This window comes from Rhincodon typus, chromosome 14 (genome assembly GCF_021869965.1).
Source record: "Rhincodon typus isolate 14 chromosome 14, sRhiTyp1.1, whole genome shotgun sequence".
NCBI classification, from domain to species: domain Eukaryota; kingdom Metazoa; phylum Chordata; class Chondrichthyes; order Orectolobiformes; family Rhincodontidae; genus Rhincodon; species Rhincodon typus.
This window is the reverse complement of record NC_063345.1, coordinates 40,809,534-40,831,625: the sequence shown is the minus strand read 5'-3', so window position 1 is coordinate 40,831,625 and position 22,092 is coordinate 40,809,534. Positions and strand designations below refer to the sequence as shown.

Genomic DNA, 22,092 nt, shown 5'->3' with positions numbered 1-22,092 from the left:
TCACCTTTACTGGCTCCATCCCTGCCTCTTTGACCTGTCTGTCTCCTCTCCACCTATCTTCTCCTCTCTCCCTATTTATTTCAGAACCCCCTTCCCCTCCTCCATTTCTGAAAAAGGGTCTAGGCCGGAAACGTCAGCTTTCCTGCTCCTCTGATGCTGCTTGGCCTGCTGTGTTCATCCAGCTCTGCACCTTGTTATCTCAGATTCTCCAGCATCTGCAGTTCCTACTATCTCATGCTCTCAAGATGTTTTGAAAGAAATCACCGTGGCTGCAGAAATATGTACAAATTAATCATTATAGTCTTCTGACAAATACTAAAAACCCATATGTCACGAATTAAAAATTCAAAAATCCAAACTTAAAATAAATGACATTCAAAATTTGTGTAAATTTCTCAGTGTACATCACAGAATCCCTCTAACACTCCCTTCTAATTTCTGTCATAGAGTCAATCTTTTTCTCTAAATTACAACGTTCCCCTATATCTCACAGGCTTTTAATTATTTGACCAGTCTACCACTTATTTGACCAGTCTACCATCATGGCTGATCTGAAAATCCTCAACTCTCCTTTTCCACATTTTCCTTATAACCCTTGATTCCCTCACCAATATAAAAATCTGTCTGTCTCAGCCTTGAACAAACCCAGCCTCTACAACCCTTTATGGTAAAGAATTCCACAGATTCACTACTCTGTAAGAGAAGATATTCACCCTCATCTCAGTCTTAAATGCCATCAATCCTCATTACTTTCTTATAATATAGAATTAAATTAGTAAGAGACAAGCTTCCCTAAACAAAACCATGCTGACTACCCCAATTAATGTGTGCCTAAGTGACAGTGTTGAATATTGGGGTCTCTTAAAGACTGAATTTTCCTAGTAGCACAAGATTTCGTTAACAACTATTATAGCAGTACTTACCTTGCCAAAATTCCAGCCATGTGAAAAATAAGGGAAGAATTACAAAACACAGAGGTCACTAGCCCTTTGAACGCCATAGTTCTAAACAAGCTCATCTCCAAACTCTGAGACTTGGGTGTCAGCTCTCGCCTCTGTAACTGGATCCTTGACTTCCTGGCCACGCAATTAGTAAGACTAGGCGACAACATTTCCTCCACAATAATCCTCAAAATCGGTGCCCCACAAGACTGCAAACTCAGCTCCCTTCTACACTCCTTATACATTTACGACTATGTACCAAATGCTGGACCAACTCCATTACAAATTTGCTGATAACACCACTGTTGTAAGTGGGATTTCAAACAATGATGAGACAAAACACAGGAAAGAGACTGAGTGCTTAGCGGCCTGGTGTAAAAATAACACTCTCTCCATCAACATCAGCAAAACAAAGGAGCTGGTTATTGATTTCAGGAAGCAGACTGGAGGGCACACCCCTATCTGTGTCAATGGTGATGAGGTGGAGATGGTTGACAGCATCAATTTCCTGGGAGTCATGATCACCAACAATCTATCCTGGTCTACCTACATCAATGCAATGGCCAAGAAAGCAAACCAACACCTCTACTTCCTCAGGGGGCTAAGGAAATTTGGCTTGACCACAAAGACACTTATCAATTTTCATAGATGCACAATGGAAAGCATCCTACGTGGACGCATCACAATATTGTGTGGCAACTGCTCTTGTCAAGATGGCAAGAAACTACAGGGAGTTGTGAATATAGCCCAGCCCACAACACAAACCAGCCTTCCATCCATTGACTCCAACTTTACTTCCCACTGTGTCAGGAAAGTGACCAACATAATCAAAGATTCCTCCTACACCAGTTATACTCTCTTCCACCCTCTTCCATTAGGCAGAAAATGTAAAAGTTTGAATACATGTATGAACAGATTCAAGATCAGCTTCTTCCCTGCTGTTATCAGACTTTTGAACAGACCCCTCAAATGTTAATCTCTCTCTCTGCAACTTCTCTGCAGCTATAACACTATTCTGCACTTTATATGGAACAATCTGCCTGCATAGCACACTAAACAACACTTTTCACTGTATCTTGGTACATGTGACAATAACAAATCAAATTCAAACTCAGACTCAGTTAGAAGTGGGCAAGGGGGCAACAATAATCAATACTGGCTGTCTCATGGCCACTGGCCAAGATGATTCAGGCACTCGATTGATACAGCACAAACTACCTACCCCTAGAAATATAAGTGCCGAGCTCAGAGAGGAGTACATAGGAGTGATGGCACCTGGAGAAGACTGCAGGAGTTAAGTCAAATCCACGCTGGGGCCAACAAGAGTTAGGGAAGTCAAATCCATGCTGGAGAAACTGCACTGGGGTTTAAGAGTTCAGGAACTAGATTCCATGCTGGAGTAACCACGCCGGGACTAGGTCAGATCTGTGCTGGAGGATCTACGCAGGGACCAGGAATAGAGTAGGCCATACTTGCACTGGCGTAACCACGTCAGAGCAAAGGGGAGTTCTCTGAGAGAGCAGTTCTCATCAAGCATACCTCGTTGGTAGCTGCTCTCATCAGGCAGACCCCAGAGAGCAGTATTCATCAAGCAATCTTTTTCATGCAGAGAGAAAGGAGAAAGACTGAGAGAGGAGTTACCCAACACTTCAGCTAAGGAGCAGGATGCTGGCTTCACCACTACAACGAGACTGAAAAAACCAACAACCATCCCCAGTTGTCACGGCTGTATACTTTTTTTATCTAATTAACCAGCGTATCATATCTTTGATTTGATTCGATTTATTATTGTCACATGTACCAAGATACAGTAAAAAGTATTGTTTTACATGCTAACCAGACAAACCATACCTTACATTAGTACATAAGGGTAACAGAACATATCTATCTGCTGCTTTATTAAAATTCAATCTACTTTCAGAAAATCACTTACAAATTGTCAACTGTATGTATTACATAACTGTGATTACAAAGCCATAAAATCAATAATAGTTTATCCTGTCTCTTAAAACTGTTTGCTGATAAATTATCAGCAAATTCAGGCTTGACCATCCTATAATTCTTTGCTCTATTCCTTCAGTTCTTTAGGTTTTTTTTCTTCATTCATTCATGGGATGCAGGTGTTGCTGGCTAAGCAGCATTTATTGCCCATCCCTAACTGCCCAGAGGGCAGTTCAGAGTCAACCACATTGCTGTGGGTCTGGAGTCACATGTAGGCCAGACCAGGTAAGGATGGCAGTTTCCTTCCCTAAAGGGCATTAGTGAACCAGATGGGTTTTTCCAACAGTTGACAATGGATTCACAGTCATTGTTAGTTCTTAATTCCAGATATCTACTGAATTCGAATTCCACCATCTGCCATGGCAGATACAACATTCCCCAGAATGTTGTCTGGTCTCTGTATTTACAGGCCAGTGATAATATCACTAGGCCATCTCCTCCCCTTCTAGTAGTACTTGCCACTTATCAGTTCAAAGCTGATGGCTGTTTGAGGTCTTAAAGCATGTGGGCTTGGACTGTTTTATCAGAGAGTTTTGCTGGGTTGGAATTCAGAGACATGAAAGCTAAATTAAATATAGCAAATGCAATAAATTATTTAGATCCTCAGTTAGAAAAATAGAAAATCTGGCAAAAAAACCACAATTTAATTTCATTATGCAAGTAAGAATATAGCTTACAATTAATGTAAGTATACCAGGGAAACATTTTTGATGAAAAGACCATTAATATGACATCTTAAATGCAAGAATACTTGCCTGAAAACTGGGCTTACTCCTGCATTCATCATCTCTCCATCTAGCCCTTTTATCAGCATTCCTCTCATCTGCCCAACACACATGTGTCATTTCTTTCACAACGGGTCTTCCATTCCATTGATAGTTACCCTGCAATTACACCTTGTTCCTGGCAATTGTTCTTCATCTGATAAAAGGAGCCTAACTGGACTAATTCTGCCAAAACTGAAAACTTAAGCTTTCAATGCATTACAGGCTTCTGGAGAAGAAAATAATTCAGATTGTGTAAAATTATACTTCAGAGCCCAGTTAAACTTATAATGGCATCAATATTATTTCTGGTTTACTTCTTGGGCTCCATCTTTATCTTCCAGATGAAATGTATGGCAGCTCTCTCCATTCCATAAAGCACCAGTGAACATTAATTGGTTAATTCTGCAATTTATTTATTTAAGGGTCACAGGAAAGGCTGTTGGTTTTATTGAGGTGGATTCTTACATGCTCTTCAATATCTCATATTAGGATTAAATGCATAGGCAGGCAACAGATAAAGAGCTGCAGTTTTATCTTAAAAAACCGTGGGCAGTTGGATACTATGGAATCATAGATAGATTACAGCACAAAGAAACCATTTGGCCCACTGGCTTCATGCTGGCATTCTAGCTGATCCCACTTCATTGCCCTTTTCTTGAAGTGAAAAGATTTGCAGGATTTCAGGTGTTTATCAAATTCCATTTTGAAAGCTACAATTGAGTCTGACTTCACTGCACTTTTTGGTAGTGCATTCTAAACCCTAAAATCACTGAGTAAAGGCATTTTTCCTCATTATCTTCTTAGTTTTTCTGTCATTCCTTCAAAAGAGCATCTTCTGATTCTCAAACTTTTGCCAATGGGAACAGTCTCTCCTGATCTATTCTGTCTCGAACACATGATTTAGAAACCTCTGTCAAATCTTCACTCAAAGCTCTCTTCTCTAAGGATAGCAACCACATCTTCTCCAATCTAAACTCATAACTGAAGTCCCTCATCCTTGGGACCATTCTCATTGATCTTTTCTAAGTCTTCACATCTTTTCTAAAATGGGGTGCCCAGACTTGGACAACGTGCCAGTTGATGTTGAATTGTGCTTTATAAAAGGTTCATCCTAACCTGCATGCTTTTGTCCTCTATGTCTCCATTTATAAAGACTAGGATGCAATACATTTTTTAATCACTTTCATACATACCCTGTCACCAACGATTTGTGCATCTATATTGACTGAATGTCTCTATTTCTGCAACTGATTTAGTGCTGTATCCTGAATTTTATGTTGTCTATCCCTTCTCCTAAAATGTAACAGTTAAAGCTTCTCTACAGAAAATTTCATCTGCATTTGTCTGCTCATTGCACTGGCCTGTCTATGTCTTCTCAATGTCCATCACTATCCTCCTCACAGAATATGTTTAAATGTTGTGTAACATGCAGATTCTCAAACTGTGCCCTTAATAACCAAGGCTAGGTCATTGCATACAATCAGGAAAAGCAGTGATCCTGTTACTGACTCCTGAGGAATCTCATTGCCTACCTTTTTTCCAATTTGGGGAAAAAAAAATCACTATTACCCGCTGATACTTGCCACACAGCCAGCTTTGTATCCAACTTGTCACTGTCCTTTATATTCCATAGGCTTCAACTTTACGAGCAATCCTATTCTGCGGGACTTAAAATTTTTTGAAAGTCTATTTTCATCCAAATCAATGGAATTATACCTCATTAAAAAGTTCATTTCTCCCTTGTGTGACTGACTCTTAACTGTATGCCAATCATTCAGCTTTAAAGGCTGGACTGTAATTGTTCCATTAAGGTTTTGATTGTCAATCTTTAATTCCAATTTGGTTAGAGACAAAAAAAAATCTGCAGATGCTTGAATCCAAGGTAGACAAACAGGAGGAAAAGAGAAGTCAACATTTCAGGTATTACCCTTCTTCAGGACTGGAACTGACTTCTCCTTTCCTCCAGACACTGTCTGGCTTGCTTTGTTCTTCTAGCCTCCTGTCTGTCTACCTTTAATTCCAATTTACCTGGGCCAGATCTATTTTCAGGCACTGAAATTCACACTTGTGGATTAAGTATTTTAACTCTGGATTTCTCCTTATCCTTGTCCCTGCAAACTTCTACCTCATGATCCTATGTACACAACGCTCTAAATTATCCCTCATTGACACTATATACTTGCTTCACTTTATTTGCCAGAACTAAATCCAACAAAGCTGCCTTTCTACTTGGATCAGAAACAAAGTGATCAAGAAAATGTTCTTGAAGACAATCCAGAAACTCTTCTGCTCTCTGTCCTTTACATAATAAATATCTTAATATAAACCATGAAATATGAAATAATAAAACTGTATGTAATATAAAGTATTTTGGCATTTCAACTGACAAAGGTGATGGCACAGTGGTATTATCACTGGACTGGTAATCCAGAGACCTAGCTAATGTTGTAAGGACTCAACTTTAGATCCCACCATGGCAGATGGTGGAATCTGAATGCAAAACAAATTTGAAATTAAAAATTTAATGATGAAATCATTGTTGATTATCTTAAATACCAATTTGGTGCATTAATATCCTTAAGGGAGGGAAATCTGCTGTTGTTACCTGGTCTGGCCTACATTGAGTCATACAGCATGGAAACAGACCCTTTGATCCAACCAGTCCATGCCGACCATAATCGCAAACTGAGCTAGTCCCATCTGCCTATGCTTGGCCCACCTCCTCCAAACATTTCTTTATCTAAACATCTTTTAATTGTTGTAATTGTACCCACGTCCACCACTTCCTCTGGAAGTCCATTCCACACACAAACCACTCCATTTCAAAAAAAAAAATGCCCCTCATGTCTTTTTTTAAACCTTTCTCCTCTCCCCTTTAAAATATGCCCCCTAGTCTTGGAATCCCCCACCCTAGGGAAAAGACACCTGCCATTCACCTTATCTATACCCCTCATCATTTTGTAAACCTCTATAATGTCACCTCAACCTCCTATGCTTCAGTGAAAAAAGTCCCAGCCTATCCAGCCTCTCCTGATAACTCAACCCCTCCATTCCCGGCAACATCCTGGTAAATCTCTTCAAACCCTGTCCAGCTTAATAATAATACAATAATAATAATATTCTTCCTATAACAGTCAATTAGATCATCCCTACAAACTGAAGGGAACTTTAAAAAATGCCTCTTAAATCATTTTCCTTGCATGTTATCATTCTGGTGAATTTGTGCTACCAGCAGGTTGCTGCACAAACCATGACCTTAAACCAGTTCAATAGAAATATAACTTGTTGTAGTGTCTATACTTTGCTTTATTATAATGTCATCAACTAAGTTAGTATGGGTACTACAAAAGCAGAAGTTGTTTGAAAAGCTCAGCTGGTAGTATCTTTGAAGAGAAATCAGAGTTCACGTTTGGGTCCGGTGACCCTAGTATGGGTGCTGATGTTTTAAATGTTAATGATTTTTTCCCCCTGCAATTTGGTTCTCCATTACTGTACATTTAATTTTCCAATCATTCTGAGCATTGATGAAAAAATAATCATTTCCCATGACCTTTCCTTTTGCACTCATCGAAGAAACCAAAGAATGTTAAATTTCAAGCAATCACACTATTTATATGGCAGGAGAAAAGGCTTCTTATTTCTTGGCAAGTTGATTCCAATTGGCTAAGGCAATGCCAAGCTGAAAGCAACAGCTCCTGGGTAATTCAAAATAGGACAAGGCTTGAACATGTTTGTTTTTGTTGTAGAGGAGCAGATCTTTGTGCATGAATGCACTACCAAAACAACTTTGTCTGAGTGAACTATTCTTACCAAGCATTCAGCATGGGGTAACTAAGTTTCTACTTTGACAAATGAATATCATTTATTGGCTCAAATAGCACAGAGTAAATTTTTTTTCAGATGACCTGAATGAACAGCTCCCAAAGAACTTAGAAATGGTAGCACAGCAACGTAGTTGATCCTTAACTCTGAAATTGTCAAACAAACAACTCAGTTGTATCATACTACTAAAAAGTCACATGGGCTGATCATTAGCAAATGGAATTCAATCTGGATAAATGTGAAGTGATGTTCTTGGGCAGGACAAACAAGGCAAGGGAATACATGATAAACTGTAGGATCCTGGGAAGCAGCCCAGATCACAAGGACCTTGGTGCTCATGTTCACTGCTCCCTTAAGAATACAGCAGGTGGACAAAGTAGTTAAGGAGGTATGTGGGATATTTGCCTTTATTAACTGATGTATAGCATTCAAGAACTGGGAGATTATGCTGGAACTGTATAAACATTGGTTAGGCCACAGCTAAAGTATTGTGGACAGTTCTGAAATCCATGCTTTAGTATGGATGTGACAGCGCTGAAGAGGGGGTAGAGAAGATTTAGCAAGATCTTGCCTGGGCTGGTGAGCTTTAGTTATGAAGAAAGATTGGACAGACTGGGTTTGTTTACTTTAGAGCAGTGGAGATTGATGGGACATGATTGAGATGTATAAAATTATCAGGGCAAAGACAGGGCAGTCAGGAAAGACCATTTCCTCTTGGAGAGATCAATGATCAGGGGACAGACGCTTAAGGTAAGGGATACAAGGTTTAGAGGAGATGTGAGGAAAAACCTTTTGATCTGGAACTCGCTGCCTGTAATAGTGGTAGAGATAGAAACCCTAAAAACATTGGAGAAATATTTAGACGCGCACTTATGATGCTAAGTCATTCAAGGCTATGGTCCAAACGTTGGGAAATAGGATTAGAATAGTCAGGTGGTTGTTTTTGACTAGCACGGATATGATGGGCCAAAGGGATTTTTTCCGTGCTGTGTATCTGTCTATCAAAAGCAGTCTGTTTGACAGGCACCACATCTGTAAACATTCACTCCGTGCACGACGAATGCTCAGTCGCAGCAGTGTGTACCATCTACAAGATGCACTGTAGAAATTCACTAAGGTTCCTTAGACAGCAGCTTCCAAACCCATGAAAACTTCCATCAAGAAAGGAGAGAGAGAGCAGCAGATACATGGGGCATGGCCTCCAAATGGCTACCATCCTGACTAGGAAACATATCGGAAACATATCGCTGATCCTTCAGTGTCACTGGGTCAAAATTCTGGAACTCCTTCCCTAATGGCACTGAGGGTGTACCTACACCAGCTGGAGTGCAACGGTTCAAGAAAGCAGCTGACCATCACCTTCCTGATGACAAATTGGGATGGAGAATAAATGCCAGTTTAATAAACACAGCCACTGACACCCACATCCCACGAATAAATAAAAAAACTGCTTTATTAATATGGTTTAAAACTTGCAGTCCATACACTCAAATTCTTTGCAATTCATATTGAACTAAATGTGCTTTCATTCACAATAAGATACATTAAATAGAAAATACTCAAACACAATATCAACCTGCCTCCTCTACAGCTGATTCCATAGCACTAAATGACAAAGGTCTGAAAGCTTACTACTTTTGGACTGGAGAGAATTCAAACAAACAATGAAATAGAAAGTGGATTCTTTCTAAATAAAATAAACCATTTCAAACAGACATTGTCAAATATTGTACAAGGTTTAGCGCTTAAATAGATTCTGTTACAAAGACATGCATTTTGTTCAAGTGTTTCATACAGCGTTGTAAGTCCTGATACTAACATACCTCTCGGTGTCTGTCTCTGTCCCTGGATTTCTCACGGACCCAGTCTATTGTATTGAAATCTTCATATGTCCCCAAACCAGGAATTGGCTCATCTAGAAAATCCATTATCTTGCTTGAACCATTCATTCCTGTTCCATTATAGTTTGTATACCCTGTATAAGAGGAAAATAAATACATCCCATTAACCTTAGAAGATAAACTCAGAGGATTTTTAAAAACCCTATTTTCAGTCCTTTGCAGCCAGGCCATGCCAATGGGGTCTTCCAGTGCTCTGGTGTGGCTAGTTTAATTGTGCTGAATCACCAATATACATTGATCTGCACTATTCACTACTACTGGTAAGTCATTTACAAGGCTGCAGAGGCAAGATAAAAAAAAAAACAGACCTCACAAATGTGCAGTTACACAGGCAGATGAAGTGTGGGCAAGACTAACTGATTTCCAGATCGTGGTGGATTGCTACAATAAATTTTGTAAATTACGGTTGGATGAAAACCATGAAAAAACTATACAAATTTGGAATGCCAATAATCTGATCAAAATGCCTACAAAAAGAAAAGCACTGTTGCAAGCTTGGATTTCTTTGATATTTTAAAATGATAGGTATCTTGGGTCAGTTTCTGTTCTTTGCTCCTGCATGGGTGGAGTAGGGAGGGGAAGGTGGAAATGCATTTTAGTGAAATAGTATTCTTACAAAGGCATGCATTTTTCATGACTACAAGATTTGTATCCCACCTAACTAACTGACATAACCATCATCGGACCTTACAGTTTCATGGTAGATCGTGGGTATTCTCCATAGCTAATACCCATACACATACTTAAGAATCATTCACTTTAACCTCCTCTGGCTACTTTATTTTATGCCTGCAAAACTTTACTGTGGAAGCAGAGGGCATCAAATCATTCTGTGAAGCCAGATGAAAGACTCAATAAATACTTACATCTGCCATCACAAAAGAGGATTGCAGTAGAAGCAGAAGAGACAGTGGATAAGATTAAAAATTTTGTAAAGCGTTGGCGTCACTTGATCTAGATGATAGGTTTTCTAGGTTACTGAAGGAAGGTAGAGTAGCAATAGAAGAAGCTCTAATCCAAATACTTCAATTCTCCTTGAATATGCAACTGGTGCTAAAGGACTGGCAAACTGTAAACGCTACACTTGTCAAAAAAGTGGAGATGGATAAACTTAGTAACTTAAAGACCATACCTAGACCATAGCGTGAGTATGCTTCACCACTCAATATTATGATTAATTTTCTAATAAGGTCCTCTGATTTGTCACTTAATACTCTTCAGAGCAATGATTCTGTTAAATTCTACCCAATCCCTGCTCCCACATTCCAATTCAGAATATCTTTTATATACAAGATAATTCAATTGTATTTTTCATGGGACCACGAGCAGTTTAGACTTAAATTGTGGGCTGGCATGTATGTTTAACGGAATAACTGAGATAAAGTAAATGATGATCAAGCAACACCAAAACTGAAAAAAGAAGTGCAGGAACAAATGAGTTCCATAAATTTAAGAGAAAAGATTGAGTGGTAGTTGGAGATTTTGAGAAGATTCAGAGCAGTAGAACAGTCCGTTTGGAATTGGCAGAAACAACAGACAAGTTCATGACAATGACCATAGTGATACAGCATTGATGATAGCAAAAGATAAGGCAACTTGCACAAGTGAGATGAACGAAGTTAGAGGTGAAACTGCACTGCCAGGGTTACGTAAGAGGAATAACGTTAGCAGTGCTAAATTCAGTTTCCATCATAAATGAAAGATAAGTGTAACATAATGAGTACATGTATGGAATCCGAAGGCACATCTCCTTTGGGCAACTTAATATGTAATTCACCACTTTATATGCAACTTTAATCTTTACTCAAGACATTTCAGCATATTCTCTAATAGGCCAGAATTACTGGATTATTTTCTTCTGGTTCATGCCAAGTTTCAGCTTGCTAATTTCTCTAAACTTTAATCTGACCATTCTTTGCCATGAGTTACAAGCTTCTACACAGCACTACAAACATCAGTTGTAGGCGAACCAGTATTGTACAGAATCTAGGCTGTTTGTGAGAATTTCAAGTTCATACTGAAAGATGCAAAATGCCTTATAAAGAAGGAGAATTAGTATTAGCAGCATGTCAGAGATCATAAACCAGCCAACCATGAGTACAAACAATATTTTTGAAAATACTTGGAAAAGAGGATTGTTTTGGCCTTCGAATATTTTAGGTAAAGTTTACTGTAACAGTGTCAATGATTCAATTGTTATGACACAATGAAGGCATAGGGTTCCTGAATACCACAGATTGTATACCATCTGTGAGCTCCTTTGTAAGAAGCTTAACTTCATTACACAACTTCTGGCTTGCTAAGCTTAGTATGTACTAATTTTTGGTTCTCTAGTCAAATTTATAAAAGTTATCATTGACCACAGATTCTCAGGAAGGAACCTTAGCTGAAAAGAGTGCAGATGAGAGAACTATTTCAGTTTCAATTTGGGTTTTCTTTAACCAAGGTTTGCCAGTGCAAGAATGGGATTCTAGTAATGTAGCCCAAAAATTTCTTGTAAATATTCAACATGAAGTATTACAAAGAAGAGCTATGAAAATACTTGATTGCACACTCAAGTGGAAGTAAGAGGAAATATGTTGGTGGAGGCAGAATGCAGTTTAAATAAAATGGCTCTACTTCATAGAACATTGGTTTATGGTTAATTAGTGGGATGTAATATAAAATCATAAATTTGTGTTCAACAGCTACTATTTACAATATACTGTAAGGCTTATCTGAAAACATTTCCCAAGCTCAGCAGATCAAGTAGACACCAGCCAGTCTCTGTATTCAAAAAAGGAAACTTCAAAGTTTTTTTGATCTTAACAGAATACCAATAAGGCGGATACAAATATTTCCAACACCACATTAATATTCAGGAAGGCACATGGACCTATAAAAGAGAGAGATAAAATAACAATTCTCTATTTTCCTCACACCCACTAGGCATTCTAAATCAGAATATTTTTACATTAAGCCCGTTACACCCTATAAGAACAAAAGAAATAGAAGCAGAAGTAGGCCATTCAGCCCCTCAAACCTGCCCTGCCATTCAATAAGATCGTTGCTGATCTGCTTCAGGCCTCAACTCCTCTTTTGTGTCAGGTCATCAAACTTATTAGCTCCTCAATATTTCAAAAATATATCTATCTTCTCTTTAAATACTTGCAGTTATCCGACCTCCAGAACTTTGAATTACAAAAGTCCAAACAACACAATCTCAGAGAAGAAATTCCTTTGCAACTCAGTTTTAAGCCAGTGTTCCTTTATTCTATAACTATATCTCCTAGTTAGAGATTCCCCCATTAGTGGAAACACCTTCTCAACACAATGCCACAATACCATAAGACAGGAACAGAAACAGGCCATTCAGCCCATTGAGACTGTTCCACTATTAGATTAAATCTAATAATCCTCAACTTCATTTTCTTGCCTTTTCCCCATTGATTCTCTTCCTGATTAAAATCTGTCTATCTCAGCCTTAAATATACTTAATAACCCAGCCTCTACAGCCCTTGGGGTAAAAAATTCCACTGACACACTACCCTCCAAAAGAGATTCTTCATCTCTGTTTCTAAAAAGGTGATCCCTTATTCAGAGATTATGCTCTCTGGTCTTAGACTCCCTGACAAATGGAATCAACCTTTCTGCAACTACCCTGTCAACTCCCTTAAGAATTTTACACATTTTAATAAGATCATCTCTCATTCTTCTAAACTTCAATAAGTGCAGGTCCTACTACCTCAACATCTAGTCATAAGACAGTCCCTCCATTCCAGAAATCAGCCTAGTGAACCTTCTCTGGACTGCCTCTAATGTCAGTATTTCTTTCCTTAGATAAGGGATCAAAACTGTTGTTAGAATTCCAGCTGTTGTCTAATTTTACCAAGTGTTGTGTATTTGTACACTTCATTTGATTTAAAACATTCCAACTGCCTTCCCTATTACCTGCTGAACTTGGGTGCTAGCTTTTTGTGATTAATGCATGAGGACTCTCCTGAATTCCCCTGGGCTGATCCCCTCTGTGCTGCAATTTTTATGGTTTATGCCCATTTGAATTATATTCAGCTGGTTTATTGTTGCTGCCAATGTGTATAACCTCTCATTTTTTCAGATTGCATTCCATCTGCTAAGTTTTTGATCACTCGCTTCACCTGTCTACATTACCGTGTAGACTCTCTCCCATCTAATTTTGTGGCATTCACAAAGGGTTATTGTACATTCAGTTTTGTCATCCAAGTTATAAGTGCAAAGCTCAGATACAGAGGTAAGTTCGCGTCCTAGTGCATGAATCGTAAAGGTTTAGGTGCAACAAGTAGTCAAGAAAACTAACAGAATGTTCTGTTCTAAAGAAGAGTCATGCTAGACTCAAAATGTTAACTCTTTTTCTCTCTCCACAAATGCTGCCAGCTATGCTCAGATCGCCAGTATTCAGCATTTGTTTCAGATTTCCGGCATGCACAGTATTTTACTTTTATGAAATAGAATGTTATTTTTGAAGAAGGGAAATAAAGACAAAAGGAGGTTATGCAAGCCATTTGAGAGACCAAATCTGTAATACTGTTGACAATATCAGTCTTTTCATCTAAAATGCTAAATGTTCTGGAAAGAGTCGGGAGAAGATATAGTAGAATATTACCTAGAAAGAGCAGGTTGTCTTACGAAAAAAGGTTGGATAGACTAGATTTGTATCCACTGGAGTTTAGAAGAGCAAGAGCCAACTTGGTTGAAATATACAAGACTCAAAGGGGTCTTCATAGTAGTGGAAAGGTTGTCTCCTTTTGTGGAGAATCTTAAATGAGGGATCACTGCTTAAAAAAAAGGACAAGCAGCATCAGAGGAGCAGGAAGGTTGACGTTTCGGGCCTAGCCTCCCTGCTCCTCTGATGCTGCTTGGCCTGCTGTGTTCATCTAGCTCTACACCTTGTTATCTCAGGTTCTCCAGCATCTGCAGTTCCTGCTATCTCTAAATAAAAAAGGACGGCCAGTTTAAGATAGAGGAGAAGAAATTTTCTGAGGATCGTGAGTATTTGATACTCACTTCCTTAAAAGAAAGCAGAGTCTTTGAATATTTTTAAGGCAGAGGTAATGTTATGATCCCAGCAGATGGTACTACTGGGCAAGTCAGATGCAAAAATCAAACCTGGCTTGATATTTTTGATTTGTTTAGTTAACTAACATAGTGATTTGTGACAAACATACGCACACAAAGCTGCAGATGTTCTGAACAACACAATACAAAGTTTATTACACAAAGGAAACAAACAAACCAAGCACACTAGAATTACAAAGATTGCTTAGCACAAATGTCAAATTGAAGTTCAACCTGTTTTTCAATCATTTATCACAGAGACTCAAGTCCAAGGAAATTACAGCCCTTTCTCAAGTTTTATGTTTTTTTTTTAATTAACAGGCTCGTTTCTTTCCCATTCCAATGCTTCTATTCCGGGTCAGCTAACATTACTTAGGCTCTCAGATTTGTGAAAAGTTATTCTCATTTTCTAATGACTTGCAGATTTCTATTTAAACTTGATGACTCAGAAGTTTTATAAACTTGACATCTACCCTATCAAGCCCCCTCAAAATTCTGTATGATCTTGTATGTGTCAATAAGATCACTCCTCAATCTTCTAAGACCTAACTGGCTGAGCTTTTGTTGACAAGTCAAGCTCTTCATCCCAGGAATCAGCCTAGGAAATCTCTTTGAACACCCTCCCTCCACAAAAGTACAGGGGCCAAAACTGCATACAGTCTCATCAATATCCTGTATGATATTAACCATAGTTTCCTGTTTTTAAATTCCAATCCCTAGCAATAAAAACTAAATTCCATTTCCTTTTGCCTTAATTACTTGCTGCAACCACATAATAATTTCTGCGTTTCATGAACAAGAACACCCAGATCCATCGAAACTGCACTTTCCAGTTCAATAAAGTCCTCCTTTTGATTTTTCTACCAAAGTTGCCGATTCTTTATGGCCTCATCACACCATCCCCTCCTTATTTTCTTATCACGAGCAAATTTTGATACTTTACTCTCTGCCCCTTCCTCCTAGGCATTACTGTAGATAGTAAATAATGGAGGCCTTGGACCAATCCTGCTTGTAATCCACTAGTTACAGCTTTCCGACATGTAAAAGACCCATTAATCCAAACTATCTTTTGTAGGTTAACCACTCCCTAATCCATGCTAAAACATTACCTCCAATACCAGGAGCTTCTATCTTGTGCAACAACCTTTGGTGTGGCACCTTATCAAATGTCTTTTGGAAATCCAAATACAGTAAATATACTGGTTCCACTTGAACATTTCTGCTTGTTTTATCCTCAAAGAACTCTAGCAAACTTGTCAAACATGATTTTTCTTTCACAGTACCATGTTGACTCAATTTGATTGTGTTAAGCTTTGCTCAATGTCCTACTATTTCTTCCTTAATAATTGATTTTGATAGCATTTTCCTAATGACAGGCTAACTGACCTATGGTTTCCTGTTTACTGTCTCCATGAACTGCAATTAGCACCTTCACTCTCTGCACTTAGCACGCAACCCATTTAAGCGATTCTTTAAGCATGTGCAATTTGTTGCTGATATTTGCTATAATTGTTTGTGGAAACTGACCAGAAAACTGAAAGTACTGTAAGTGATAATGTTAATCCCACATGTATTGTACATTACATTCAGTAGTTAATTATTTATCTGAAAGAATTTGCTTTGCAAGCACAGTAGTTGTTAGCTACAAAAAAAACCTAAAGGCTGCTAAGTGTACTGTGACTGCTTATGTTCAGTTCTAAGTGTTCCATTACTGGAAATGATACGTAAACAGTTATTAACTATATTTGAGATGCATATACAGCTCTACACCAGTTTATGAGCAAGTAAACAGGAAGATGGCAATCAACAGAGTTTTTTTAATATCTGTTGACAGGATATGGGTATCACTGGCTAGGTCAGCATTTAATGCCCATACCTTGATGCCAAGGGAGCCGTTAAGAGCCACATGTAGATCAGACTGGATTAAGAATGCAGATTTCCTTCCAGAAAGATTATTAGTGAACCAGATTTGTTTTGTAAACAACAGCTTTTTTATTCCAGATTTTAAAATTAAATTCTAATTTCACCATCTACTATGATAGAATTCGAACAAGAACGTTGCCTGAGGTTCTGGATTGCTAATCCAGTGACATTACCACAATGCCACCTAGACTTAGTACTTAAATCGAAAACATAATCAACACTTGCTATTACAGAAAGCCGATTTCCATATTTATAATAATGATCAATGAAAATAATGGTACATCACCACATAATGTTGACATTGTAAACAGCATTATACTTTCAGGTTGTAAAATACATATTCTGTCATGAGAATTTTTACATTTATGCACATTAAAATTTAGAAAATAGAAGGGAATAAATAAATATGAAGCCAAATCAAACTAAAAGTTATTTTTGTGACAAAGTAACTTGAAGATGCAGCATAATTGATAAAGGCAGCTATTTTTCATGACCTCAGACCTCAGAGGCATCTTCACAAGCTGAAAGCTGAGCACCAAAAGGTTCTGTAGCTTATAGCCTTTAAAAACACAACACAATGAATGCATTACAAATGCTAAATTTGTAGTATTCATATGACATATAGGCATGGTTTTAATTCAGACCTCAAAACAGTGAAGTCGCCAGAACTCCTGTGCCTAGAATGTATCTTATTGTTTTAAAGTAAGTATATACTACAAAAATATATTTCTATTGTGGAAATTGTGTAATTTTTGCAACAGAACTAATATTGTGAAACATTACTGATATAGAAAAGATGTTAAAATGTACTGCTGGTCTGACAGTTTTCTTCAGCATGTATGTGAACACAGGAAACCCACTAGGGATTGTGAAGCATATGAAATAGATATGTGTTCAGTATGTGTTGTGCATTCCAAACATATGCAAATACAGTGGAATTGAGATAGCATTAAGAATGGGAATTCAAAAATGAATCAAGGCCAGTACATTCAAATTAGATCAAGCTGCAGCCTTCGTCTTAGGAGTTCAGAGAATATATTATGAAGCTCTTAAAATGTTCTTTTCTCAGTCTGCAATTTTCATTTAAAGTGTGTCTTGGACAGTTACATGTAATGAATGGTTAACTCCATTACTATAAACTCCAAACCAAGAAACAGAAAATCAATGCAGAGATTTTCCAATGACTTGTGACCTTAAACATGGTGATAAGTTTTGAAGGTGACAAGTCTCCAATGAAAAATGACAATATAGCTCAATACAATGTAAACCTTTCCTACAAACTTTGGCTAACAATTGGAAAGAACGAACTTGCACTGACATAGCACTTGTCACAAGTCTAAAACATTTTTAAATGCTTCAGTCAATTGAATAATTCTGAAATGCCCTCACTATAACAATGCAAGGACAGGGAAGAGTGTGATTGGCCCCTGTGAACACATAGATGCTTAGATTAATTTTACCAGGTAGTTCAGCACAGACTTGAAAGCAAATTGTAAATCTTTAAAATAGCAAGAACTGCAGATGTTGGAGTTGGAGTCAATACAGTGTGGAGCTGGAGGAACATAGCAAGTCAGGCAGCATACTTCCCAGCTCCCTTCACTCTCCCCAGTCCTGACGAAGGGTCCCGATCTAAAACGTCGGCTCTCCTGCTCCTCCGATGCTGCCTCACCTGCTATATTCCTCCATCTCCACACTGTATTGACTTGTAAATCCTTTACTTTGTACTCCATGAAGAACCTTTATCCATCAGATCAGTAGGCGTTCCAAACTATTTTTTTACAAAATGAAACCATACACTGATCCATTTGGGCCAATCTCCTCTTCTTTCATATACTCAGTGTGTCTAAAAGACTAGTCAGCACCAACATACTGCAGCACAAAGTGGTGGAATACATGCAAAATTGTACAGCATGCTGAATGTGTAGAGAAGTGCCAAAGTAGCTGGTGGCTACACAAGATGAGAGGAAGGAGGAAAAACTAAAAAAAGGTAATTATTTTTGGCAATGCTCACGGATCTCAAAATTACAGTACCCAGGGTTTGCAACAGTTCAATCATTTGAGGAGCAACATTGGGAGAGAAGGTAGGGGAATAGGATGAATAACAAATATATTATCCCCAAAAATAAAAATGTATAACATTTTAAAATAAAAACTAAAAAGGTACATTTTTTAAAATAGTGAAAAGGAACTATATAATAAATTTTTAGAAACTGCAATGCAAGAGAGTAAAATTTGTCCAAAGTTAATACTACATGCAAAAAGAAAAAGTGCAAAAAAATGTAAAATGTCTTTTTAATTTCTAAAGCATTCATGGCAGAGTTTTCCCCTTTTTGTTACTAACACTGAAACCAGAAGCCAGTAATATCTGGATCCTAAAGTTTGCTGGTTCAGGCCTACTACTTCGGGGTTTCAGCAGCCAGAAGAGGAGTACTTTAATCTCTCATCACAGGGTGATGGTCATAGGGAGATAGGGCAAAAGACAAATGGAGAACACCTCTCAAATTGGCAGGCCGGTGGCCCAGTTCTAGCCACATTTCTTGCCTGCCAAGAACACATAATTGAGGAGGTGGCAATTATTTTTTGACCTCCAGCAAGGGGAAATCTGCCCTAAGTTTTAAAATTTAGAATGGGATGACGGATGCAGTGCAATTAATACACATTTACAACTCACTGGGAAAATTAAGACAGTCTGAAAGTAATCCTGAGACTGACCAAAAGAAATTTGATATATTCTGAGATAATCACTTCTCTTTCATTTGCACACTATTTTAACTATCCTTCTGCATTACAGGACACTGGAGTAATATATATTCTCATTCTAAGTATAAAGTTAATATTTTATATTAAAAGAAACAAACCAAAATGCTCATCTTGAGCCAATGGTCGGTGTAGCAGATAAAATTAGTACAAACATTTGCCCGTCCTAAAAAAACCTATTGCTCACAAACAAAGCAGACTCAGTAGGAGCGTTCAGAAAATTGCTTTGATGCATCTGAATCCCTGTATGTTACTAGCAGCTCTGGTATCGATTTTATTACCGATACAAGGTTGATTTTTGCCCTAATCCAACCTCCTTTCAGGCACCACTTACCTCCACATATGCTCTGCACTTCTGTAATATGATTTTACAGGTTCAGGAAAGACATGTAAAGCCCACAGACTTCATTAATATCGGTAAGTACACCAACCGAATCTTCTCAGCTGTAAATACTGCTGCCAGATAACAGCTTTGATTTGATTCACTGGAATCACCTGCACAGCTCTGCTTACGCTGCTTGTGAAGTTATTGTCAGTCAAGCCATGTGATCTAAATCTTGAATTAATATTGGGACCAGTACACTTATTCTCCCTGTTGTTGTCCTTTCATGCTTTGGACAACAGCAACTGAAGGAGAAAATTTGATACTGCAGATTCATAAATCACTAGGGAATATTACAGGAAGCAATACTATTTGGAACTGACTCAGACATTTAAGCACATGTAATATACAACAGAAGTAGGTTGCACTCAACATTTATTTAACATATAAAATGAATATTTTAAAATATTATTTTATGTATTAAACATTTGACTTAATAACAATAACATTTAAAAACTGAAGCTTACTTGACAGTGCAGCAAACATGATTTTTCTAGAATTTTTTTTGTATTTTCAGCTTCATGCTGTTTTCAATGTCTGGTAAAATGTACATGCCATTCATTGTCGTTCCTTCCCTAATTCCATATGGGAAGAAACACACCTTTCAGCTACTCATATTCTGCACAGTAATGGATTGCATGTCACAAGAGCTGGACTTTGAAAGGAGTACATAGTACAGGTTAAAAATTAAGTTCAACATTGCCAAATGAGACAAACCTCTGTTCAAATGAAGATTGGAACAACATGCTGTCTGCATAACACAAATAATTCTCACCTTACTCTCCTAGTGGGAACCGTAAAATATGTATTTTTTTGTTTTCACTTAGACTAATCAAAAACCCTTTTGTTGTGGAACATATGCATGACTGGCTTATTCCTAGGTCTTCGCTAATGCCACACCAGTCATTTACTTCACTATGCAGCAACGCTACGGAAAACACCCAGGTCATCACAGGTTCTAAAGAGAGAGAGAGAAAATACCTTCAAGTTCATTGGACCTTATTTCATGCAGATGGTGGGGTTCTCATTTCCCCACTCCCAGACAACTGACAAGAGCCTTACATTACCTTTTGAAGGGAAAGTCACTCAGGCACTTAACTGGGTAGAAACTACTCTTCAAGTTCTACCTGCTGAGAATTGCTGAGCAGAGGCCAGCAGCTCTATTGAAAGGCAATGTGAGCTTCTGCCAGTATGACACTAAACCATGGTCTAGTATTGTTGGATCTCAGGCCACAGATTACTGTTGGTGGGAGAGTGGCTACAGTAGAAAGGAGAAGGGGGCTCAGCAGCAAGGGCAGTGATGTGGCTCTCAGCAGGTCCCACACTTCTCCTCTGATGCTAAATGCCTGACACTGGTGGATACCCCTCTCTCCTCAGGAGTCTTAACAATTTTGCTAGCTATGTTCCCCACGTGGCAAATGATGTGATATGGTTTTCTATATATTGGTACACACAACAAATACCAGAAAGGTTCAGGTTCTTAAATGAGACCAATCTGGGATTTTATTAACTGCTGTGTATATTAACATGACATCTCAGACAGTCTCGATGATATACTCTCTTACATTACATACATAGTTGACTGGCTGACCGACCGTTTAACCACGGACTGCTGTACCGAGAGGAAGATAAAAACCTCTTAGACTAAAGAATTATATGTGATGTTATCCAGCTGTCTGGGCCTTCTTGAAATTTATGCAATGATATAATTGCAAACCCTCAACTTGTTAAGTCAAAACCATTGGCTGTGGGATAAGGTTCTGAAAAGTCACTGTGGACTAAATTGGAGTCGGGAAGGGCAAGAAAGCAGATGAGGCCCACTCACTTGCTTAAATGTCCTCCTGCCAAACTCAAAATGAGAGTGAGCATTCAATTCCACACACACAGTTGGAATCTTGAGGTCAAGGAGCTGAATTACACAGGTAATTCAGACAGCATAGGTCTGATAATGTTTCTGTGGAATTCATTACCATAAAAGTGGTTCAGGCCAAAATATTATGTGTTTTCAACGAAGAGGCAGATGTATCTCTTGTAGCTAATGGGACCAAGGGATAATGGGGAGAGAGCATGATTAGGTATTGAGCTGGACAATCAGCCATGATCATATTGACTGGTGGAGCAGGCTCTGAGGGTCAAATGGCACACTCCTGCTCTTTTCTTCTATATTTCTATGTTATAAGTATACACATGAATTTAAGAGAAGTAGGCCATTCAGTCCTTCAAGCCTGCTGCATTATTCAGTGAGATCATGGCTAATCTGTTTGTGTTCCAAATTCCACATTTCCACCAATTCTTGAGAATTTGATTCCCTTTCCTAACAAGAATCTGCCTACCTTCACCACGAAAATATTCAATAACCTGCCTTCTGAGGCAGCGAGGTCCAAAGTCATCCAATCATCTGAGAGAAAATTTTTTGCTTGACTCTGTCCCAACCCCTAACTTTAAAACAATGTCCCTCAGTTCTGGACTCATCACAAGAGTAAACATCTTTTCCATATCCAACTTGTCAAGACAATTCAATATCT

At 38.3% G+C, this 22,092-nt stretch overlaps 1 protein-coding gene across 9 annotated transcripts in view; it reads right to left on the bottom strand.

Moving 5' to 3' along the window:
• The window catches only part of clcn5b (chloride channel, voltage-sensitive 5b), a 127,661-nt gene that overhangs the window by 42,145 nt on the left and 63,424 nt on the right, over positions 1-22,092 (bottom strand). For all 9 annotated transcript variants that reach the window (XM_048605026.1, XM_048605029.1, XM_048605030.1 and 6 more), the window contains one exon: positions 9,355-9,506. In XM_048605026.1, coding sequence (XP_048460983.1) covers positions 9,355-9,506 — 152 coding nt within the window. The remainder of the gene's footprint in view (positions 1-9,354; positions 9,507-22,092) is intronic.